General features: G+C 41.7%; 1 protein-coding gene across 9 annotated transcripts in view; it reads right to left on the reverse strand.

The window, feature by feature from the left end:
- Positions 1-26,418, reverse strand: part of BAIAP2 (BAR/IMD domain containing adaptor protein 2) — a 131,428-nt gene that overhangs the window by 78,556 nt on the left and 26,454 nt on the right. For all 9 annotated transcript variants that reach the window (XM_075216905.1, XM_075216904.1, XM_075216906.1 and 6 more), the window contains exon 2: positions 3,088-3,163. In XM_075216905.1, coding sequence (XP_075073006.1) covers positions 3,088-3,163 — 76 coding nt within the window. The remainder of the gene's footprint in view (positions 1-3,087; positions 3,164-26,418) is intronic.

Below are 26,418 nucleotides of genomic sequence, written 5' to 3' on the forward strand. Positions count from 1 at the left end.
TCACACCTACTTCAGTGCAGTCGCAGAGAAGGGAGTCTTTGGGTAACAGAGATTGCAATATAATTTTCATGGGTTTAAAAAGCAACCAGCAGTGGATTTGGTTCCCCAGAGAAGGATGGAGAAATTGCCCAAACCTTCTAGCCTTCCCCCAGGCCACAGATTACTTGTGCAGTTCTGCAGTTTGTGTTTTAATGCAGTCTTCTTTTTAAAATGATCTGCATTCATATTTCTGTATGCAGCTTATTATAACCATTGCTACTCAATAAGCATTGTGACTGTCACGTGTCAGTATCTTGACTTTTGTAACACTACATTTGTGCAGGGAATTGTTTGGTTTACAGTAACTCATTAGGCCAGGTTGTGATTACATTTTGTGACTTAACTGTAGACTTCCTAAGGCTGGGTACGCACTACAAAAATGCTCCCAATATGTTATCTGACGAATTTACCAACGACTAAAAAAAAAAAGTCCCCATCAGCATGCAGATTCTTGTGTACACACTATACACCTATACACATTTTACAAGATTTAGCTTCAGATCTGTGCTCTTCATCTGTCATAACCATCAGATGACACGATCATGACTAAACTATATGGAGATCCGTATCATGAGTGCATACACACTGCAGAATTGGAACGACCTTGTTCCATCGTTGAACAAGACTTTTAGTTTGGTTAAAGAAAAAAAATAATCAAATGAAACAATATGATGTGCTCATCGTTGCAGTGTACACACTCATGCAATGTTGAGCCAAACAGTCGTTTATCAGGTGATCAGCCGATTGTCAGCTGAAAACCGTGTAGTGTGTATCCAGCCTTAGAGTGTCAGCTCTTAAATTAAATAAACTAGATCAAATCTTAGGTCTAGATCATTAATGGTGCCCTGGTCTGAACGAACAGAACTTTAAAAAGGACCACTACAAAAACTTTATAGTGAATTTGGAATTAAGCATTTTTAGTATTTATTCCAGGCCTGTAATGGTTAAATGAGTGCTGTGTTAGGCTGGGTACACACTGGAGCATTTTCGTCCAATAATAGGGCAAATCAGCCGACATACGACCGTTCGGTCAGAAGTGTATAGTGACACGATGGTCAAGAGTTGTTCCAACGTGTCGATTGTCGGTTCCTTTGGTTGGTCGCATTGTTTAATATTTTCCAACCAATCCAATCCAACAATCATGTAGTGTGTATAAGATTCTGATCAATCCACGAGCAACTGCCGATAGTTCCTCGATCTGCGACTCCTTTGGGGGTGTATGTTAAAAAAATATACAATGTTTCCTTTATATATGTATTGCTTATGTCTGCCTACTTAATTATAGCTATGTGTAACATCATTGTGCTCTTAAACATATTTAGCATTTTTATTAACGTGTATTATGTGCGGTTGCGAACGAACGTACACTGTACACGTGCTAACAAATGTGTTAACAAAACGTGTTACCTTTGCTTTTTTTATGAGGTTTGGGGTGGGTAATATTGAACATGCTCTGCCATTTATTTAAAATTATTGGGGATATCGTGACATGGACCCCATAAGTCGTTTCAGTGTGTACAAAATTCTATACTTTGCTCACGACAATATGACTGTGAAAAGTAGCTGCCCGAACGGTCGGTCTTTCATTAATCATCTAAAACGTGACTAGTGGGTACGCATTAATCGTCCGAGCAATCAAAGCTTTGGTCGAAGGTAAAGTCGTTGTGTTTTTAGCCAATTAACAGGCCAAACACCTGATAAACCAGATATCACTTATCCAGATATTGCATTAGTGTGTATACTTACGCAATGAGCGAGAGTCGTTCCAAAGCACCAACCATAGTTTGTTTTAATTGTTCAGCAAAACAAAAATCTCATTCAGGTATGGAACAATGTCCTTCCAATCCTGCAGTGTGTATGCACTCACAGTCATGATCTTTTCAGCCGACGGTTATGACCGTTGAAGAGCACAGATCAGAGATCTGAGGGTAAATCTTTTAAAACATGTGTAGTGTGTACGCATGAATTGGCATGCTGATCAGGACTTTTTTCCATTCTTTTGTAAAATCGTTGTGGATAACTCATTGGTTGAAAAATTCTGTAGTGTGTACCCAGCCTTAGTCAGCAACCACAATCCATTTGAGCAGGTGACTTATGTACATAGAGGGCGGTTTTGCTTCAACACACTAAATACTCAAACAAACTGAGTAATCCTTTATCAGAGCATTCAAGAGTCACTGGGCGAGGCACCTACTAAGACCAGCTCTAACAAACAGCTCATGTGCAGATGCTGAGAAACTGGAGTATGATATGCAATCCCTTCATTTGTCAGTTTGTTGGACACTATTAGGAGAAAAACACTACTGTATTATAAAGAAAGATCCCACCCCAATATATTAAAATATAGTTATTTCACAAAGACATCCTGCTCTCATTTTCTAAATAAGATGGCACTGGATGACTTTGATAATAGATTTTTTTTTTTTTAAAAAATTAACATAACAGCAAAAACTACAAACAAACACAATGACTGAACTCAATCCAGGTTACTGCAATTACAAGATAGCTGGGACAGGCGGGGTAGAGCACCCTGTCCTGGCTGGTGTGAACAGTTTTAGAAGGAATAGTCCCAAATTTTATATAGGAAAGCAGAGACTCATTTTTGCTTTATACATTTCACTGTAAAAACCTGCGCTTTTATTTTATGACTACGGCTGTCAGGATATGCGTTGTGTTTATCACCCTCTGGTGTTGTGCGATAGCAGACTGGTACTGCTGCACAGGCTATTTGCCATACAATCATATCAAGTCAGACAGTTTACATCACAGTCTTACAGACAGAAGCACATGCAATGGATACAATAGAGGACCTTTGTTGACAGATCATATGACCCGTCTGATGTGATGTTACTGTGAGATTGCACTGATACAATTACATTTGTAGCCCTAATGTTTACAAGCACTTTAATATGTTGCGGATTGTACAGAACATTAGAACACTTGTTAGTCCTTGTTTAAACAAGTCATATGGAGCATTGTTGCAGCTTTCTGTGTGGCCCACACATTGCATATAGTACTTCTGGCAGTACAGATTCAGTAATCACTTACTTGCCAAGGCTTTCTCGTAATTTTTCCCCATGGCTATGAAATTCCTAAGGCAGGGGTTAAATTGTTCCATAATAGTCTGAAACACAAACGAAAGAAAGATCAATAGCAAGCATACACCACACAATGATTCAAGTTACAATATATTTGGAATACAAGTAAAGAGCAGGTCCATTTTACAGAAAACATCAACTATTCTACCTTATCTGTGTTGTAGAGGAAGGAAGGAAAAGCCAGTATACAAAAATAAAAATAAATATAAAAAAAATAAATAGTAGAAGTCCAAATCTTCCCAGAGTCAGTGTATCCCCTGCCTTCTGGTTTACTAGCTCAGGTTGTTACCATTGGGTGATAGTAAATCTACCATGAAGTCTTTACTAATGCTTCTAAATAGGACATGTGGGAGAAGTTGCCCTTAGCAACCAAGTAGATTCTACCCATCATTATATACTAGTAAGTGATAGCTAGAATCTGACTGGTTGCTATGGGAAGATTTCCTAAACCTACCTCCAAGACTTAAACCAACCACTTCTCTACCACATAACTGTAAAGCCTCAAAAAAAAAAAAAAAAAAAAAAGTCAGGCAGTTCATGTGTCCAGTGAACGGTTCTATTATCTCATTGTGTCTGACACAACCTCAAAACAACACTTCCATGACTTGAAAAAGCTACTGGCAGTAACTCCACAATGTGAAGTCATTTGATTATATTACAGGGCTTATGGTAGGAGTAAAATCAGAAGTTTCATGTAGAAGCACATAAACAAACACTATAGCACATACTTGGGGTTTTATCGGGTATTTCAATATGCAGCAATAGAGCTTCTATCATTGCTTATCGTAGCGATAAATTTAAAAAAATGTTCAGTTCTTCATTTAAGACATAAAAATAGATAGAGAACCCATCACATACAAAAGGAGTTTGATCATTTTGATCCATGCATAAATGAAAAAAATTTAAAAAAATTGAAAGCAGGTGAATCTATAGGATAGTTCAGTTAAGGAAATAGGGAACTACCCAATTAAAATAATAAAGCAGAGATTCTCCACCACACAGGTTTGTGAACGCATGCCATCAAAGAGCAAGGCATACACGATTTTGTGAGATCACAAAGAACCTCAGGGTAATATTAAAGGTTCTGCAGGCTTCTATTGCACTGGGCAATATCAGAAATCATGAGTCCAGCATCAGGAAAACACTGAGCGAGAATAGTGTGCTTGTGAGGAAAGCAGGGAGGAAGACAATACTCTCCAAGAAGAACATTGCTGCTAATTTAAAGTTTGCTAAACACCAACTTAATGAACCAAAAGGGTTCTGGAAGAATGTTTTGTGAACAGGAGACTAGAAAAGAAACTGTTGTCTTATGTTGGAATGTAGTGTTTGGTTTTCTCCAAACATAATGCTTCTCATTTAAGAACCTCATCCCAACAATGAAATACTGGCGAGTGTATCATGGTTTGCAGCTGCCACTGGACCTGGGAGGTTTGCATCAATGATGGAACTGAGAAGTCTCAATTGTACCAGGAAAATATCAAGGTCTCTCTGAACTGAAGCTCATCAAAAAGGTGTGTCTTACAGAAAGACCATTGTAATAACCACACAAAAAGCCAATCTACAGACGAGAAAAAAAAAAGACACAAAACAAAACTTTGCATTTTGGAAAGATTTTGAATCCAATCTAAATGGTGTGGCAGGACCTGAATCTGTTCATGTAAGAATTGGACATTCATGAGTTGAAGCAGTTCTGCAAGGAGGAATGGGACAAATATTCATTCAAGCTGATGAGCATTACAGATCAACAAATAAAGGTATGATTTACGTCATTGCTGAGCTGCCCTCGTGACATTTTCTTGATAAAATGTGTGGCCGAAGATTTTCTATCGCTGCGATAGGCAGCCATAGAAAATCTTAAATATAGCAGGGTCTTCGTAAAGAGACACCTCAGTATTAAAGGGGCGAGATGCACAATAAATATTCAGAGATCTTAAATACCTAAAAAGTGGTGCCAGTCCCTAAACCTATTCTTACTTCTCTCTACTCCTGCACAAGGGGTGCACAAAGTGGAAAAATCAGGTGGAAGTCCAGAAAAAATCCATCCAAATTCCATAACGAACCTCTATGGAACATATGCATTAAAGACTGGAGATTCAGTTCTAGGGGGGAAAGGGGGGGGGGGAGGGGGGCTCAATATTGGGAATAGCTAGGACCCTTCCACTGAGCCAAGGAGGAGGGGTTTGCTAAGAATAACATACAATACCCTCTATTTTACATAAAACAAGAAATAAGCAGCACAGGAGATGTTTTATGGTATGAGGGTTTTTCAAGAAAATAACAGTATTCTATAATTTTTATTTATTAGCTCATACAACAAAAAGGTTTTACACTGAAGTGAAAAAAAGGTAAGGAAAATGACTGGTTTATTGAGTATGACAAGAACAATGTCATTGTACAGGTCACAGGCTGTTCATGCTTCATCATCTTACCATATATTTCCTTTATTTTATGTTCATACTGCAAGTTTTTCATTTGATTTATTTTCTTAAGTCAACTTCCAGCATAACTACAATTTCATAATTATATTATTCCTGGAGAAGTGGGTTCATGTACCCGGGGAAACTGCAGGATTTCACTTTAATATATATTTTATCCAATTGTTTAAGTATATAAATACAAAATTTGTCTTCAAATCAAAAGACATTTATTAAGCACTTTGTTAAATACACTTTTACACTCTAATTACTGGATCCTGCTTCACAGCCTGATGAGGGTTCCAATGCAATACTTCTCTGCAGTCATACCCTTCATATTCTGTCTACCAAGTCCCAGATACTGCACAAGAAATGTGCCTCTGCCAAGTGCACTATATCAGTTTTATTCATGGTAAATTTATGATGAGCCACCAATCATTTGAAGCTGCGGTTTAACATTTGCCTCCTACACCATCCCATGTACCACATCCTGAAAATTACAGATATAATGCAGAAGGAAGGTCTTGATGTCTTTTAGCCTTATAAATTGCAGTAGTGGTAACATTATTTTATATATTGTCAATAGATTGTAGTGAACCCTAATTATCTTTGTTGCCAAGGTTCAATTGAAAACATGTAATTTAACTGTTATACACGGGCTTGGTATATATTTCCAATGGTGCATTTTGTTGACCTGTAAGAATAACTTGCTAAACGAATGCTTTAATTCAAATTCAATTTGTTTTTTTCCAAAGTATTTAAGTAAATATGGTCAATATTTAACAAAGGCAGATACATACAGTGAGGAACTAATATACGTTTCCTGAGGAACTTATTGGAAACTCAAATATACCTTTATTTAGGTTTTTTTAAACTTTCCGGAGAAAATGATAGATAATACTAACATGAGCTCATGTGATTTAAACTAACACCTGCAAGTTACTTCTTTACACCGGTACAGTGATTTTAATATTAATTATGCTATAACAACTTACAATATTGTATCATATGTGTATTTGGTTTGTTTTAAAAATATTTTATCTTTTTCTATTTATTAATAATATCTACTACATCAGCGCTTCCTATTTAATTCTATTAGATACATAGAGTGACTGTTCTATAACTTCAAACAGGCATGGTGTAAACTGAAACACATACTTCATCAGTAGTGCAGCTGTTGATTGTCATGTCCATCATGGGCAGACGGTAATGTTTTAAGCTCCTTTAATTAATGGGAAAGGAGAATGGTGGTCAAAAAGATAGTAGAAAACTAATGTGACCAGATGGACTTACTCTGCGACTCGTTTTTCATTTTTGGGGGGGGTCTTACAGTGTATCTGGGTTTCTTTCCATCCATCAGTAACAGACTGTTACTGACCACTCCCACTGGCGTCGCGTGTAACCAGACGCTAGCTGGCTAGGGGGATAGTGCTGCCTCCGTGCGCCTTCACAGGCACCGCTTAATTCTGTATAGGCCACCACAGCACCTTTTTGCTGGTGACTGGTTGATTCCTCCTGCTGGCTTACTATGGATCAGGACTGCTGCATAGCGGGCAGAGCCTTGACACAAATGCCAGGGAACAGATTAGAGTGTTAGCTCTTATCTGTTGGTCACAAGTTAGAGCAAGCAATAGAAGTCATGCAGATTGATTATTTATTACACTTAAAGGATTAAGTACTAGTGATAATCCATAAGTACAGATGGAATACAAGATACAGCTCTTTATATATAGTTTGACACCTGTTGGCAGGGGGTAATACAGCCCCTGGCTCATACTTGGCACCACCAAGTCTGAGATATCATAATCAATGTTTAGCATCAGGATGCAATATATTCTCTAAAATTGGATTTAACACAAATTTAAACTTGTCAAAATTTACATAATCAGTGATTTCCCAAATGACTTATTATTCAGATAGTTTTCCTATCTCTCGAACACACAGGATACAAATAGATGATCCCCTATTGTGCATTCAAGCTAAATGAATGTGCTGGTCACTCTCAGACCAAATGCTTAAGATTGAATTTACTTTCATCAGAAAAAAAGTTACAGAAATAATGGATTTTTACCCATGAAATCAATACATTTACAATGATATACAGCAAGGCACTGTGCCACTAACATAAACAAGTTATTAATGGTCAGATAACATAGAAATAAGTTAGCCATTTCCCACCATCACCTCCTTTAGAAAAAAAAAGACAGTCCTCAAAGAAGCTTTAAGCCCACTTCATCCACCCCAGACACATACACAGCCCCACACCATGATTCCCATGCACTGAGGATATGAACAGACAGTACTACTTAATTACAATGTTGTGGCCCACAACACAGCAATACCAATCAACATTTGTTTGGGACCATTGGAAAATCTCATGATCTGGTCATTTAGACGGAGCTTCAGAGACCCAGAGTCATCCAATCAGATGTGCCCAAATTGGACACAGATCAGGTTGGCACTTATATAGTCAGATCCTGACACTCAGCCCAATGACAATACATGAAGATAAAATGAGACAGAAGGTGATTGGTGTCCTGATCACTACAGTTTACATAAAGCTCAAGGAATAGTGTTTGTCCAAGATTATGACATTTGTTTTACAACTGATTTTCTACATTTTACATAATCTACAACAGTGTTTCTGCACAGATGGTGATGTATGTCTTTACTAAAGAGGAACAAAACTTTCAGAGCTATGCCATATTTTGCACGTTTAGTCAATAGAATATGGCCTCAGGTGTTCCTACCCCAGCCACACTACACAGCAGAATGAATAGACAATTTATAGGCAATTAATCAGCAAAATACAAAATTTAAAACATAAAAGGGCAGAATGATGAAACAAATCCGAAACTGAGCACTTCTGCAAAAACAGCTTTTTTCATTGCTAAACTTAACCACAATTTGACTCATCTCTATAGGTTACCATTATTTTGGCCATCTCTCAGCAATCAGAAAATGTCTGCAGACTTAGGATTTAACATTGCCATATATCTACCTGTGGTTACAGTCACTGATAACATGGTAAGTGTGCTTTCTAAGTACCACAACCAGAATGGCATGAGAGAGAAAGAAGAAAAATGTATATAATATATTGTGGCTTATGGACAGGTGAAGTCCCAGGGAGCCTGAAGGTAAAAGCTGCAGACATGGTCCCTGCAAAGTAAAACCCCGAGGCTGAACACAGAGGACGGGGTCTAATGAAGTAATATGACCAAACCAAGGGGTTTGTTGTATTTAAACCTGTGTTGTGAGTTTGTGCAGGGCAACCAATGCCAGCTAATTGGCTGGTGGCTAGCAGGTGCACTGTCTAGCTAGAGTGAGGGTCCTCTGGTAACATCCTGAGCAGAGTCTGCTGTGCTATGTAAACAATAAAAAGCACTGCTTTCAAGCAAAATGTTGTTTGGAGCTCCTGCCATATGGAGTATGTATGTCAGAGTAATAAGCAAAAACTGCTTGTGCCTATTTGTGGAACCAGTATTTATTTTTTTATTTCTACTTTAGAATCTCCCCGAATTTTTTTAGATATATTTAGGCCACAATGAACATTCAAAGAGACAATTCCCTCTGGCCGATTTTATGTTGTACGAGATCAAGTAACCCTTAAAAGTAGCATTTCCTCTCCATTTCTTTCTAACCTTTTACAGGTTCTCGAGTTGACAACAGGGGAGGTACAAGCCTAAAATCTAGTTCACATGCCCTCAGGTAAAGTAAACCAGCCACCAGTCAAAGGCGCTTTGTCAAAACAGCTCCCTCCCTCTCCTGCCCTTTATGTGTCATTCAATAGCAGAGAAGCAGTATGGCTGAAGGGGAGTTGAGGGAACAGATAGAATATTAACCTTTTGCAGACTTACACAGAACTGTCAAGTTTTATAGAGTTCTTCTGAAAATGATGTATTATATCTAATATTGAGATATATATATATATATATATATATATATATATATATATATATATATATAAAATATGTGTACATACGTGTAATATATATATTACATACACATGCACCTTAATAAACATATATCATCATCAGTTATTTATATAGCGCCACTAATTCCGCAGCACTGTACAGAGAACTCCTTCACATCAGTCCCTGCCCCATTGGAGTTTACAGTCTTAATTCCCTAACATACACACACACACACACACACACACACACACACACACACACACACACACACACAGAGACAAAGGTCAATTTTGATAGCAGCCAATTAACTTACTAGTTTGTTTTGTAGTGTGGGAGGAAACACAGGGAGAATATACAAACTCCACACATATAAGGCCATGGTTGGGAATGGAACTCATGACTCCAGTGCTGTGAGGCAGAATAAATAAAATATATATATATATATATATATATACACACACACATACATATATACATACATACGCGGCCAAACGCGTCATTTTAGGTTTTAGTGAAGTTCTTTGGAGTTTGACCACTGACCTCCACAACTCTTCAATCGATGAATTAGCCAGATTCATTATTTGTGTAGCCTATTTGGTACAGAATACCAATGGTATATTCGCTTCTATGCATTCTTATTCTCACGCATATAGAGCATGTGGTTGTGTTTTCTCAAATTTACTCCGTCACTTCTCTCTTGGGCAAACAAGGGCACAAAGAAACCAAAGTTTTATTTCTAGTTACATTGTACTCTGTAATAAGGGAATAAGCTGGCGACTGTAAAAAGCAGTGGAAGTTATCATTCACTATTCTACAATGGCCACCGACAGAAGTGTGAGCTGGAAGGTCAATAAGAAGCTGCAAGTTCTGCACCAAACATTTGTATGGAGGAGGCCCGGGGCTCTGGTTCGTTACCCTACCCAGAAATGCAGTTTTAAGATATTGGAATGCAGATGTATTAAATACACCATTTTAATACACTATGTTTGTGTTAACAAATGCCTGAAACAGAAGATCAGCACAATAAATTTGTCTCTTAAATTGCAGAACTGAAGGTCTCAAGATATCAAGGGAACAATAAGGACTCATCAGCCCTACTCCTCCCAAGTGACATGAATCACTGCTTTTCAAAACAGGAACAAAGCACTTGTGGAACAACAAATAAAGTCAGAATTAAATTCAAAACAAGATATCAGAACTTGTATGACTCAGCCTTGAGGAACAAAAGTACAAAAAACATCTACATAAAATGGAACAAGAGATCAGATATTTATGTATTGCTAGGCTTCACAATTTATTCCTTTGCTTAAAATTATACTTTGATGTGAACTAGTGTAGATGGGCTGAGGACAAAGTAGAATATAAATATAGTATAATAGAACATAAAAGTCCCAGAAGCCAATATCCAGGATTATCTGCTCTTAGTGTGATAAAGGATGTGCGGTCTATTAAGGGTCGATAAGGCAAACACCCATAAAAAGATAAAATTAAATCACCTAGTGCCACAGTTTAACAGTAATATTGTAGGGGCAGCTGTGAGTAAGGGCTTTGTGCTCTATCAGGCCAGTCTCATTGGATATCCGCATGAGTGACCTGGCTATAGCCAGCTCACACATCCTTCATGGAACAGGAGGCCTAAACGTCAAAATCGGATAAAAAAAAAAAAAAAAATAGCATTGATGCAGGGTGCTTATGTGGTCATTCCAGACACATCGCTAAGAAATGAATCCCCCCCACCCCTATTCTTACCTGAATCAGATAAATGGATATTTTGCACATTCTTACCAGCTTTACCATCTCAACTTATACAGAGAAGGAGCTGGAATGAACGAACTAGTCTCTTAATGCAAACACTATCTCAATCTTACATCCACTTTAAGAAAAAGAAATTTCCAGGTGGAAATGCTCTTATCAGTATATTACATGCTACTTGAGATGTACGATATGCTTTCATAGAAAAGATGCTCACTGCACGATGCAAGCTGACAACTGAGGAAGACCACACAGTACTCCTAATATATTTTGTCCTACGTTTCTAATACACAATTACAGAAATAGCTTGTTATTTAGATCACCCAACATTATTTTCTGTCCAAACCCAACAAATTCCTATTTCTCTAAAACTGTTGACTAGTCAAACAATTTACTTTGTTGAGATAGCTAATGTGTAAATATGTACAGGGATCTGTCAGATTTGTCCATACACACTTTCCATTCTACACATGTCTCCATTTGAAATATACGGCCATTCAGCATTGTAGTCAAAAGGATTGAACTTTAGACATTGGTTGTTTTAATTCACAATTGACAATTCCCAAAACACCTTGAATAAAGCCTAGATCCAAATCTGCAGAGCATTTATTATGAAAAACAGTGTGACCTGCTTCACCTATCAAAGTCTGCACAGTACAGGGGTGAGAAAAGCCTCAGCAGCAAAGGGTTACTAAAACTACATTCATGTCTGGGAATCAGTTCAGGTATAGGACTATAAGCTGCTAACTAATGTTTACCCCAAATAATCCAAGTTGGAACAGCCATTTGCCTGACACCACTATGGTCATCAGCAAGTACGTGTTACTCATTTTCCACCCATAGAGAAGAGGACATACAACTCCAGGCAAACACCTAGAAAGGGGATTTCCAGTTGCCCGCTCACTGCCGCCCTGTGACCATACTTGCCTACTTTCTCTAAGCTCTTTCCGGGAGAGGGGCGTGACTGGAGGGGGCAGAGCGGGGCCATATGCACCATTTTGGCCCCGGCCCCGCGACGACAGTGACAGTTTGTCACGGGGCCGGGGCCAAATTGACGCGATTCACCACGAATCGCATCATTTTGGGGTGCCAGTAGCGGGATGTGCGAGATCTGCCGGCTCTCCTGGGAGTCAGTGAGACCAACCCGAATTTCGGGAGTCTCCCGGACATTCCGGGAGAGTTGGCAAGTATGCCTGTGACCAGGAGTAACACACCCCCCCCCCCTCCCCCGCTCACTGCTGCCCTGTGACCAGGAGGAACAACCCCCCCCTCTACGCCGCTCACTGCTGCCCTGTGACCAGGAGGAACAGCCCCCCCCTCCCCTGCTCACTGCTGCCCTGTGACCAGGAGGAACAACCCCCCCTCTACGCCGCTCACTACTGCCCTGTGACCAGGAGGAACAGCCCCCCTCCCCCGCTCACTGCTGCCCTGTGACCAGGAGGAACAACCCCCTCTACGCCGCTCACTGCTGCCCTGTGACCAGGAGGAACAACCCCCCCCTCCCCTGCTCACTGCTGCCCTGTGACCAGGAGGAACAACCCCCCCTCTACGCCGCTCACTACTGCCCTGTGACCAGGAGGAACAGCCCCCCCTCCCCCGCTCACTGCTGCCCTGTGACCAGGAGGAACAACCCCCCCTCTACGCCGCTCACTACTGCCCTGTGACCAGGAGGAACAACCCCCCCTCCCCTGCTCACTGCTGCCCTGTGACCAGGAGGAACAACCCCCCCTCTACGCCGCTCACTGCTGCCCTGTGACCAGGAGGAATAACCCCCCCTCCCCTGCTCACTGCTGCCCTGTGACCAGGAGGAACAACCCCCTCTCCCCCGCTCACTGCTGCCCTGTGACCAGGAGGAACAACCCCCCCTCTACGCCGCTCACTACTGCCCTGTGACCAGGAGGAACAACCCCCTCTCCCCCGCTCACTGCTGCCCTGTGACCAGGAGGAACAACCCCCTCTCCCTCGCTCACTACTGCCCTGTGACCAGGAGGAACAACCCCCCCCCCTCCCCTGCTCACTGCTGCCCTGTGACCAGGAGGAACAACCCCCCCTCTACGCCGCTCACTACTGCCCTGTGACCAGGAGGAACAGCCCCCCCTCCCCTGCTCACTGCTGCCCTGTGACCAGGAGGAACAACCCCCTCTCCCCCGCTCACTGCTGCCCTGTGACCAGGAGGAACAACCCCCCCTCCCCTGCTCACTGCTGCCCTGTGACCAGGAGGAACAACCCTCCCATCCCCTGCTCACTGCTGCCCTGTGACCAGGAGGAACAACCCCCCTCTACGCCGCTCACTACTGCCCTGTGACCAGGAGGCCCAGTACCCCCCTCCCCTGCTCACTGCTGCCCTGTGACCAGGAGGCCCAGTCCCCCCTCCCCCGCTCACTGCTGCCCTGTGACCAGAAGGCCCAGTCTCCCCTCCCCCGCTCTCTGCTGCCCTGTGACCAGGAGGCCCAGTCTCCACCCTCCCCCGCTCTCTGCTGCCCTGTGACCAGAAGGCCCAGTCTCCCCTCCCCCGCTCACTGCTGCCCTGTGACCAGGAGGCCCAGTCTCCCCTCCCCCGCTCTCTGCTGCCCTGTGACCAGGAGGCCCAGTCTCCACCCTCCCCCGCTCTCTGCTGCCCTGTGACCAGGAGGCCCAGTCCCCCCCTCCTCTGCTCACTACTGCCCTGTGACCAGGAGGTCCAACCGCCTCCTGGTAAGAGGACAGCCTATAGAACTCCTCCTTGGATAGGTATGCATATGAAGCACATGGAAGCCAAGTGTTGATGGTCTTGGAGTCCATCTACTCTTTACTTGTATTTATTTCCCCACACTGATGTCACAATGTCATTGTCCTCTTAGATGCAAGGTCTTCCTTGCATTATTCTCAATACTACTGTATTTATACAATTACATCTATTGTCAGCATGTACTGCTTAGTCTGTACAGCTGTATGGGAGGTGCTGACACTTTATAAACTGATAATATCATGAGTGATCGCTCATTCTCTTCTGGGACAGGCAACTCACTTGCTGGGATTATGCCTTCATTTTGACTGGCAGTAAAGTATGAATGATCCCTAGATTTTTGACTATTGATAATATAATCCTTTGTATTGTATATAAATTTTTCCTGGCTTATAGAATTATATTAAGGCCGAACATATTCCAGAAGCAAGGTAGCCATTGCCACTCAGCGCCTCTTCCCCCTGCCGACACTAATTTCTGTCCCAGTTGGTCAAATCTAACGTTTTTATATTTTTTGCTATTCAGTCTGCTAGTAGCTACTCTTCAGTTTCAATAAACAAAAATAATTATAGTATATCCCTTTAGCTACTTGCCTCCTTACCGAGCATATTGTTCTCTAAAATAAAAATAAAAAAAAAAATTCTCTCCTTAGCTTATATACTGTTTATGAGTGCAGACTATGGACATGAAGTCTTGCTATACAATATTAACCTTCTGAATTAATTCCAGAACACAACAGTAGACAAGAATGAGATCATTCTTTGAAAAGGTGCCAGTGGTACACAGGAACAATAGTCTGAGCAAGATCCAGTAGGGCATGTCAATATTGAGCTGATGCCATGATGTAATATTGAGTGAAATATGCATTTTAGCACAGTGCATATAATATTGTTCCTGGATTATGCTCTTCTTGCACCAACCAGTTCACTATGCCATGTAGTGAACTGGCTGGGGCAACATTTCCAAGTCTCAAACAAAATTCTCTTTAATTTAGGTATGACAGGTTCTCCATTTTTTAAGTATACCATTAACTACACCCACAGTGCATACTTGCACAACATTGCTGATTGGATAGTCGGGACAAATTTGGCCATACCCTTAATAAGCATTTGTCACACAGATTGTGGTGAAGACACTGTGAGTAATGTATATTCTCCCAAAGCACAGTGGCAGGTGGCAGTTCTGCTATTCACACGTTTTAGGGGGAATTAAATACCTGTATTTAGGCATCTACATACAGCATACCTCCCAACTGCCCTGATTTAGACGGGACAGTCACAATTTGAGGATTCTGTCCGCCATCCTGATCGGGACAGCTTTGTCCCACATGGGGAAAAGTTGGATAAAATTCTGTTCACTGCAGCTCTGCATGTTACAGGTGCGCATGGCAGTGAATGTGTTTTGGAGGGGAGGAGAGAACAGGGTAGCCTATCACTTCAGAAGCTCTAGGCATGCCTCTAGGGTATGGCCTTGCCCCGGTCCCGATGTGCCTACCAAGTGTTGAGAGGAATGCATACAGTTGTAGTAAAGTATTATGGAGACTCTCTAAACCTGCACATGACTTTCAAGTACACACACAAAGGGAGTGGTTTTCCACAGGGCTCCAGGAGGAATTAGCTATTCAGCTGACAGTTTGCAGGGGAAGGCTGCATACAGGGTTAAATTCCTGCACAGTAAAACTCCTAGGATGAACACACAGGTGGTCTAATGAGGTAATTAGATCAGTTTTGTGTATAAACCTCTATTGTGCATATGTGCCATGTGACCGCTGCCAGACAGTGGCTAGTGTCTAGATAGGAGGACTGTCTAGTCAGTGTTGAGTTCCCTGGTGTCATCCTGACTGAAGAGTATGCTGCTTTTTTGTAATGGAACAATAAGAGTTTCGTTTATACAGCAAGATGTTTGTGAATGCATCACCAGAGAAGTGTCCATATCACAAATACTATATATACACACACACACACACACACACACACACACACACACACACACACACACACACACACACACACACTGTTTTACTGCAACAGAGTTCTGGGCCTGAATGAAGTTCAGTAGATCATTTTAATAACTGACAAATTAACCTGCAGCAATCCTCAAATCAATGCTGAAAGTTCTTCCCAGACACCAGCACTTCTTCCCTACAGAGAAGCAACATAGAGACTTTGCTTTTCAAGTTCAATTGCAATTTGGATAACCTGTTTTTTGTTGACCTAACCTGACTAGCCCATATTTTCCACTTATTAGTTTTATTATCCTGAGAATTGGACTATCCCATAACTCTGGGAAAACATATCACATTCAAGTCACTGACTTAAGAGCAATTGTTCTACTCCAATTTATCAGCGTGAAAGGAAGAAGAAAAAAAAATTAGCCAATTTCCAGAGACAGTGTCAGGTTTTAGGAGACTTGTTATTGGAAATTTCAACAGTGCAATTCCTCTTTAATGTATGAATGTCTTTGCAGCATATATTGTTATTCTAAGGGCTTTAGTAGTAAACAGGTATTACATAAGGAATAGTTAAAGTGAAACATATTTTTAGAGAGTCATTAAAACTAGATCAATGGCCGGGGCTGCTTTCATGCGCATGTGGAGTGGTCTGAAGGGTATGTAGGTAGGTCTGATAGCATATGGGGGTATGTGGGTAGATTTTGGAACACGATCTTATGGGAGTCTGAGTGCATGTGGGGCTATTTTGGACCACGTAAAATGTGTGTGGCATACAATGGAATTTTGCAGCAAGTGAAGGCATCTTGGGATATGTTGCGAGTGTGCCGAGGTCTATTTTGGATGTTTTCATTCTCAAACTTTAAGTTAATGTGCAGACCTATTGAAGGTTAGTTGTATGTATTATATACACTGCATGATTTGTCATGTACTGTATTTACTTATTGATAGGCTTTCAATAACTCATGTACCTATACATTTTTGAAACAGGCTCCAACATTCCAGGATCCAGACAAGAAACAGGTTGGGAGTGCTGCAATAAGAGGTAGGAGAGACAAAGGCCTTCAATAGAGGACGGATATTGCATACGATTGCTCCGGACATCATGGCTACATGCTACCCCACTGTACACCCAGCCCAGGGGAGATTACAATCAAACTGGGTAGGGGTGTGCAGGGCTTGCCTGTTTCGTTTGTACTAGGCCCTACAATTTGATGGCAGCCCTGTTAATGGGGATTGTACCTCCTAGGTCACTGGTGGGCAAAAGGAGACCTCCAAACTGCCTGCTGCCTCCTGCCCCATCAACTTCAGCTGTTGTGCTCTGCTGAACTTTACCCAAAGCTCCAGCTCTTACTCAACAAGACCTGGTGCCACGGAGCAAGCTTGACAGTTCATTAAGGCATGAAAATTGGATCACAAATTACCTTACCAAGCAACTTCCCCATCATGTGGCTTCAACATAATGCAAGTACTACATGCAACAGATCTTAGATCAGAAGACAGGTAGTATGCAGCACATGGTCTCCTCTACCTCCATGGGGAAAAAGCTGTGCGATTCCCACTTCATGCTACAAAGTTATCCATATTTGGTTCCACTTACATGTGAACAGACAGACATTTTGCTTCAAGGGACACATACAAACAGGTTGGCTGATAGAAAACTGCAGAGTTGCACTGTGCCTGTTCCAACCCAACTTTCAAAACTGGTGGATAATCCAGTTATCCTGAAGTCACATTGAATTGTCAGATGTTTGTTACAAGCTTGTAACACTTGTTATCTCAAACTAAAAAATGTCCATTGATATGTTATTACAGATTGGAGTCTGATTAAATATAATGTCTTAACTTGTTATTGAGATTAAGGGTAATGTGCGGCATTTGAAGGTTAGAGGGCCACATGAGCAACCCTTGAATTATATCAGTTTGCCCATGTCCGAACTGCATAAATGCAACTGTTGAGAAGTGGTCCATGTTTTTTTTTTTTTTTTAAATATGGAATATAATAAGATATGTGCATGGACACTTATCAATGCACGCTCTACTGTATTTAAAAAGTATGTTTACATAGGTATGAATGATCCCTAAGGCAAATTATAGCATATGTGAAGATTAAAACTAAAACGTTTATATAAATAAAATGTAATCACTCTTCATGCCAGTTTCATAATTCAGCTTTTTCACTCAAAACGAAAAAGTAGCTTTAGGCTAAAAATCTAACCCAAACTTTTACTACTGTGCTATTCTAATCTCCCTGGATCCTTCAGGTTCCGAAAAGTAACTGTTCCACTCCGCACTAAATTCTCATCTTCCTGCTCAAGCTGTTTGAAACAAGCCAATTGTGTCTTAATGCTCTCCCCTATGGAGTCTTCTGGAGATGGACATTGCAAGAATATTGGTATCTGTGGCTGGATCTATCTTTTCCCAAACAGAAAAAACTTTTGTGCAGTGTATCTGATATATAGTTGTAAATACAAAATATGTATGAAGGTACTGCCTTTTTTTAGAGGCAGCATATTTAGTGTAATTGAAACAGAAAATCCCATGCTAATTAGCATCTCCCCTGGACCAAGATCAGGGGGAAAGGCATTACCTTGACAACTGCATTTCCTTCCTAATTGGGGTGTGGGGTTTCCCATCCTGGGTGTGTATGGTAGAGAAAATAATGAAAGGTCTCAATTATGAAGCAGTTATTTGTTAATTGACTGAATATTCTTTTTGAATCCCAGTTTTAAATAAGTTATTGCTCCCTGTGGCCAGAGAGATCCCCTGATCATTATGTACCAATCGCTGTGTTTGTAGGCTCTGTTGGCATAAAGGGAAGGCTGCCATCATTCAAACCAAATGGTATAAATAATCTTGGCATGCTCAAAGTATTTGCTCAGTCAACTCTAGTCCTGATTGAGCAGGGTGGCCAATCTGGCAGGGGAGGTAGCCTGCATTGAGCCAACCAAACACCCACTAAGATTGGTGCAGTATTTTAAGTGCTTATTTGAATTTACAGCAAGGGTGGAGGCTGGTTTTAGCGCTATATAAAGATAATTTTTTTTGCTCTATACATTCTTGTATTCCCTCTGAGTGATCATCCATTCTACAGAGGGGTGTATGACACTTCTTATAAGGACTATTTGTGAGCAATAAACACCTCTTTGTCTGTTTTACCCAGTTTGTTTAATAGTTTATTATGTTTGTCCCCAATTATAAAGCGCTACGGAATATGTTGGTGCTATATAAATAAATGATGATGAATCACCTTACAATATCCTGCACAACACCTATTACCCACTGTATACTTGTTACCTACATATTAGAGCTGTGTCGAATCCTGATCCAAAGTAAGTGGTCAGGAGGAACAAGCTACAAGTCACCAGCAAAGAGGTGCTGCAGCAGGTAGAAGAGGTTCAAATTGTCTGTAAAGAAGCCCAACTCTCCTACAACTGACTGTTCAAGAGATCACAAGACAAAGTGGTAAAGGCACAGATAAACTGCTAATGACAACGCACACCACAAACTCCTTAAAGGTCTGGCCTGGTAATTCTTAAGCATGATGCCAAGTTAGTATACCATGAAATGCATACAAAGATATTACGTGAATACATATACAACCTGTAGCCAGCAGTCCTGCTAGTGAACATTCAGTTATTTAAGAATACAAAATTAATGGCTCTCATCTTCTGGTCATGCCAATAACCTTAACAGATCTTTGATCTGTTACTCAGTAATAACTATCGCACATTGGCTGGTGCCAGATGGAGGAAGGGAAATTATATTTGCCAATACCATTATTATTATCATTTATTTATAAGGCGCCACAAGGTTTCCGCAGCGCCGGTTGTACTGAAGCCAGTGTAACCTCTGGATAACGTTATACTAAGCATCAAAGAAGAGACTTCATAGTTATTAATACACACTCACACACCCCATGTGCATCACTTGTATAGTGGTTCTCATATAAGGGATTTTGAATGTTTACCCTCATTGAGCTTTTACAGAGTGACACCATATTACATGGTGCTTTACAGAAATAATATTCACATAAGTCCGTGCCCTGTAAGAGACTTTAGATTGTAAGCTCCATCATGCAGCAATTTCTCTCAGCTGCCAGCTAACCTACCAGTAGGGAGTAGGCCAGAAAACATACAAACTTCATATAGGCAGCACCCTGGTGGGAAAGGAGTCCCAGAACAGAGAGGCAGCAATACTAACCACAGGACCACCACGCTGCTCAGCGTTTAGAGAGGATTCACAGACTTTAGGTTGTGAGGCCCATTTATAAAGTGTTCTTGTATAAGAAACAAGTTACAACCAAAATGTAACCTAGACATTTTAATTGATTTGACATAAAAAGATCCAAAATATTAGAAGATAATTCAATGGTGTATCACCGCTTTCAGTGTGCCAAGTTTGGCCCATGTTTAGGTTATAATGAATCACAGGCAAGAAAGAGTGCACTTAATAGCTAGTAAGTTGGGAATTATACAAGCATCCCCTTCCTGGGAGCCAAACATATGGAGACTTGATACGCCAAATGTAACAGGTGTGATGGTCACCAAGTGGAGGCTACTTAACGGTTCTGAATTAACCGTTTGCAATCAGATTTAAAGTAAGCCATCTGGTCTTCAAAAGATTACCTATAACAGTATAACTGATTAAAACGTAAAATAAAAATTATAGCAATTTGTGGATTTACAAACAACGTTGAGTATGCACAGCAACCAGTTAAAGGCCTTCAATTGTTTGAAAGTTTAGTGCAATTATGTAGTAACCTACAGCAACCAGACACCCACTTTATCTTTTAAAAGACACTACAGCAGTGATAGTCTGACACTTCAGGGGCTGCATGGTGTAGTCTTACCTTTAAGAGGGCCCCTAGCCTCATTAAAAGTAATAAGTAAAACACAACATAAAAGAAAGACCCTTATGTAATAAAATATCAGAATGCACTTTAGGCATGTGTTACAAGCTTAAACCAATCAGAAAGTACAGCAGGAAGGAGCTGGAGGTCTCAGGGTATGGCTCAGAGAGCCGCAAGTGGCAAATCAGTGAACTCAAGGAATTCAGTGACTGGATATATTTACTATCAAGTCAAAGCACCAAAATGCTGGACAGACTTAACAATAGACATCCCTGTATTAATCCGTTTAGATCTGTGTTAACTGTATCCTGCCTAAAAACATAAAAGCAGAATATTTTCCCATGTCAAAACAATTCTGCCTACACTTTCTATACTTTTATACAACAAAAGATGAAGTGCCTACACCGCGGTCAGCCTCTAGAGCACAACTGTCAGTCTATGGAACAGATACATTTTACGGCTCCCTCCCCCAAACTTCTTTGACCACCATAATGGACAATGACATTTTTTTCCAATTGCATTTGGCCCATTAAATTGTATATGCAGCCTTCATCATGTAAGATACTTGGAATGGACTGCTCAAGACCAAATATCGTTACACTTGATATTGTTTGAAGCCTTCAGTTAGAGGCTATGGAGGAAAGAGGAAGTATTGTATGAAACATTGTGCACAGCTGACAAAGGGCATGGTATCATGGTGCACAATAGGTTCAGTTACTTGAAATGCATAAATTGAGTAATGGAAAGGGATAAAAAAAAAAAAAAAAAAAAAAAAAAGCTCAAAAAAAACTACAGAGTAAAGCTATAGAATATTTTGACTATGCAAGAGCCTTTCTTATAGTGGATAAAACAAGGATGACCATTATCCAGTTTTGGGGACTTTGTAACCATAGGTAAAGAATAAATGTTGCTTGTTATCAATAGATTTCACTTGTAAGAGATGTAGATGCAATTTTAATACTATTGTTGCAATACATGGACATTTTTTATTACATTCCAAAATATTTGGTAAGAAGAAAAAAAACCACACACTTTTATTGCTATGCGAGGACCCATGTCTGGAACATGGCATATAGGGACACCCCTTTGCTAATGCCCTGTCGACAGAACAATCATAGGGGTATGTGTAGGAGCAGTTTGTCACTAGAGTTACCACATGAGATTTACACTTTGAGTTTACATAAAGTACTGACACAGACTGCAAGATGGGGAAAGTGAAATGTATTTTGACTGTCTGAGGACATCCACATTCCCACATACATAAATGAATGAATAAATAACAATGGTAGAGAAAGTTTTGTGCATCCTGGCCGTCTGAGGACATCCACGTGCCCGCTTACACCGACACTTAGCCGTGGAGGCTACAGCCCTGTTCCACCACTTTGCATAATTTCAACAAGTTTGATCCCTCGTTAAAGCTGTTATGCGTTTCTCTATGTAGAATTTCACCCTCGATCAGTTCTGATCTTTGTATGGATGGTTCAGCCATGAGGCACGCAACAGTCTTGCTTTCTGGGCACCCGGCATGTCTGTATAAACCTCAGGCGTTTCCCCACAGCCTGGCCCTCCTCTGTCCCAGGATTTCCTCCACACTTCTTTGCAACCTTAAAGGAAGTAGAGTGGTCCATTATGGCTCTGCAAAATACAGAGAAGGCAAAGTTCTTCTGCCTAGCAAAACTGTGTGCTTCATGTACCTGTGGAAGCCATGGCTGGACACTGGTCCTGTGTTGCCAGGTCCATACACCGCCTCTCTTTTAAACGTGGAAGTGTCGACTAAAGGCTTGACCACTTGTCCCTGCGTCACAGGGTATTGCTCATCATCTGACACGTTGCTCTGTAGCTGGACCAGTTCTGAAAAGAAACAGATATGTAAATGACTGGAGGTAAAAGTCAAAAGCATACATCACACACCAGATTTTCACTTACAGTCTGGATAATTGTGTACCTCGTCCAAATTCTTGCCTTTGAATTCAGTCAGTGTGCCACTCTCGAGACTCATTAACAGTTTGCTGATCTGGACAAGTTGGAGGGTACCTTCTGGGAGGCGGTAATACTGCCGGTGCACCCTGATGTTGTGCCCAAGGAAGTCTGCCAACTGATCCAGTTCTGTGTTGTTTAGGTTGAGGACCTTCGAGAGAGTGGCAATGTGCTTTCGAAGCTTCATGGAAGACAGTGCAGGGATGCTTAGCTCCACACTCTCAGGCAGTCATATGCAAATCGGAGCCTCTGAAGTGTGACAAGGCAGCTGGTCTGGCGAACATGTAGATATTTTCGCTATCCACTCCAAATTTGTCATGCTTTTTTGCTAGAAGTTCCATTGCAGCTTGCATGGCTGGTGTCAGCAGGATGGGGACTTTTCTCCCTCATTTTCAATGCGAGTGAAGTGCCGGCAGAGCTTGCTCTCAACCTTGGAAAGCGCTAGGGACACAGCTTCGTGGAGATCCAAGGTATCTCTTGAGGAGAAGGTAGTCAGCAACATTTTTTTGAAACTTCCTCTTCCCTTCTTCGATTGAACAAGATCACCTGTGCCAGGGTGACTTTTGTAAGTAGTGCCCAGTGGTTAACTGTAGGATCGATGGATATCCCACTTCGGTAGACTTGCTGCTTCTCATCGAGATACAAGGGCATCTTTTTCAAATCTTCCAGGTAAGAGCTGAGGCATGTTCCACTTGGACTCCTTAAGAGTTTTCAAGGCAGCCGATGAGATCAACACATTCCATCTTGCCTCATATAGCTTCCTGTAATTGTGTGTTTTCAACCGCAGCAGTGCAGCCCTCCATCATGGCTCGGCACTCCACAATGCTCCCTATCTTTTGCAGGCCGTGCCCGTTCTTGAGTGCCAGTGAGGGAGTCTTAAGTGTACATGTCTCCTCATCATAGCCAGCTACCTGCTTCACAGCATCTACAATGTGCCGAATGTTTGATGTGGTGGTAAACTCTACCATTCTCTCGAAAGGGGTAGCTCTTTTGGCCTGTAGCAGTAGCCTGCCCATTTCTCTAAGCTTCTGATGGATGTACTCGTTACTGCCAACATCTGCTCCGACCCAATTGAACAGATGCTGTCCCATCCGCATCGATCGTTTTTGACTGCGAGTAAGACCATCCTGGGTCATGTCACTCAAGAGCTTCCAAAGCCATCACTGATGTCAGGTGGAACAGGCTTAGCAAAGGCGCACAGTGATTGTTCTTGCAAGGTGTGAGCTTCTTGCCCCTTCGGTTTAGCTTACATCTCGTCATGTGTCGCCACAGGTATTTCTTTGCAAACAAGTTCTGGCAGGCTACACAGTGCATGAAGCCTTCAGCATCCATCTTTGTCTGGAAGTTTGCACTGGACCAGAACGCCATGGCCTGACCTCATTGCCTCAGCTTTGTGTACAAAGTTGCCCCTATTGCGAAGAGGTGCCAATTGCATACACCTTTCTTTCAACTGCTTGGGGAATTTCATGGCCCAGGCTACTTCAGTCTCTGTGCGGTGAACATGCTCCATGTGCCGGCCAATTTTTTTTTTTTTAAGAGGGGCTTCTCACAGTACAGGCAGTAGTGCTTTTTGTTATACACCCTGGAGCCATCACTGTTTCTGGATAGCGTGTGGACAGACACTGCATCGTCTCTCCGACCTCTGTGTTAAAATCACGACTAGCAGAAAGTCGAGAATGGTTGTACATAGAACTCATCTTTGGGTACCTGCACTCTGCTACGCTGGTGGGCAACACCGCTGGTGTCTGAACCGCTCTCTTCCGAAGTGTCAGGGGCATACTCGTCTCTACTGCACTCTGGGCTATAGTCGGAGCTACCAGTGAGCTCTGCCATGCTTCAGCATCCCCGCTTTACCTTCAGCAGCAGATGGATTAGACTGTCTTTATCCGCTTGGCATACAAAGCCGCAGGATGCAGTAACTTCCGTTTCCTGCTATACATTCAGACGGAACACTGGCCTATAGCGGTGGAGGCACACACTTTCTCACCTCCCCATTGGACACACGGACACTTGTGCGGACAAATGTGACTCATGCTCAGCATAAAAATTTGCTATGTCCCCATATCAGCAAGGTCCCCTGCATTGATTAGCCTTGAGAAGCTATGTGGGGACCTCAAGTTTTGTCCCCACAGTGTTGGTGTGTAAACAGGTCAATGACCCCACAAGCATATGAATGCAAGTACATACACACGATCGATCTACATTTGATCATCAAATAAAACATTTTATACAGCAATATTTTTAAATATTGCGTTTAATTTAGGTTTGTGTCCCATGAAAAAGCAATAAAGGGGGTTGGGGTGCATCATTTTTAACAGTGTGTATAGATAATCACATCATTTGTAATAGCCAGGGCATCATAAAGTTCTAGACAGACACCTAACAAACATTCTTCTCTACTTAGGCAGTGCACACTAACATTATAAAATTCTCCCACTAATTCAATACATTACATGCCACAGACAACCAACCAAAAGTTAAGGGTCTAAAGGGAATTCAGGGAAAGTTGCCAACAACCAGCCAGCTTGCCTTTACTGGCAATTGGGAGAGAAGTCTACTGGATTGGCTAATAAGAAAATCCTGTTAAAATAAAGTAGAGTATTTAAATGGTAAGGGAAAAGGATACAGAAAAGAGGGGGAGTGGCGAGGTGAATGTACCAAAATGTAATGCTCTATACCAAGTTAACTAGAGGCAACAACAAAGGAGGCAAGGGTCGGTTCAAAAGGCAGGCCCAACGATGAAGGTCAGTGAACCAATGTCGCAGCCACAGGTACTTGGCCAAAGCTGTCCTGCAACTGCACGAAGGAGCAAGGACCCTCAGCGCCAAATAAATATGCTAGGGAGTGAAAGCTCTCGGAGAGCCAGCTGGATAGATAGAAGTCAGGGATAAGCATGGAAACGCTGGAAAGATATTTCTGGTTTGGGGAGGGGGGGTACAAAATCTGAGAAGGTTCCCACTGTTCTATCCCAAATCCTAAGTGCATCCCGAATGGAAGAGACGGGTTCTCAAGAAATCATGGAGCCAAATCAGATCAACTATGGGAAAGTAAGGGTGAAGGGCATGCTCCAGGTCAACCCAGGGCTTGTGATGAGCTGGAAGAGTCCAATCCTGTATTCAAGATATAATACACGCCTCTTGGTATTTCACCAGGTAAGGTAGGGCAAGCCCACCTCGCCTCCTGGGCAGGGCCATTCGGGCAAAGGACAGTCGGAATGGTTTGCCTTGCCAGATGTATTTAAGCATAAGGGAATGGAGCGCATCAATATACTTCTTTGGGAGCAGGTATGGGATGGTCCTAAAAAACACACGAGTTTAGGAAGCAACGTAATTTTGAACACGGACACCCTACCCAGCCAGAAGATCTCACAGCTCATCCAAGGGGGTGATAACCTGGTGAGCTGGGCCATCAACAGCGGATAATATCGAACACGTCGGAAGTTCACTGGGATGTATATTCTCAGATAGGAAAGGGAGTGTTCTTTCCAGGCATATGTAAAACGGCACTTCAAGCGTTCAAGAGTTCTAGTGGGAATTTAAGGGGTAGGGCTTCAGTTTTAGTAGTGTTTAACTACTAAATTCTGTATTCAGCCAGAATTTAATGTAGTTCTAGTAATGAGGTCTCCGGACTAGACACAAAAAGAAGCACGTCGACCGCAAACAGACTGGTCGGTCCCCTGAAGGTTGAAGCCCTTGCAAG

The sequence above is a fragment of the Mixophyes fleayi genome, chromosome 6, assembly GCF_038048845.1.
Source record: "Mixophyes fleayi isolate aMixFle1 chromosome 6, aMixFle1.hap1, whole genome shotgun sequence".
NCBI classification, from domain to species: Eukaryota; Metazoa; Chordata; class Amphibia; order Anura; family Limnodynastidae; genus Mixophyes; species Mixophyes fleayi.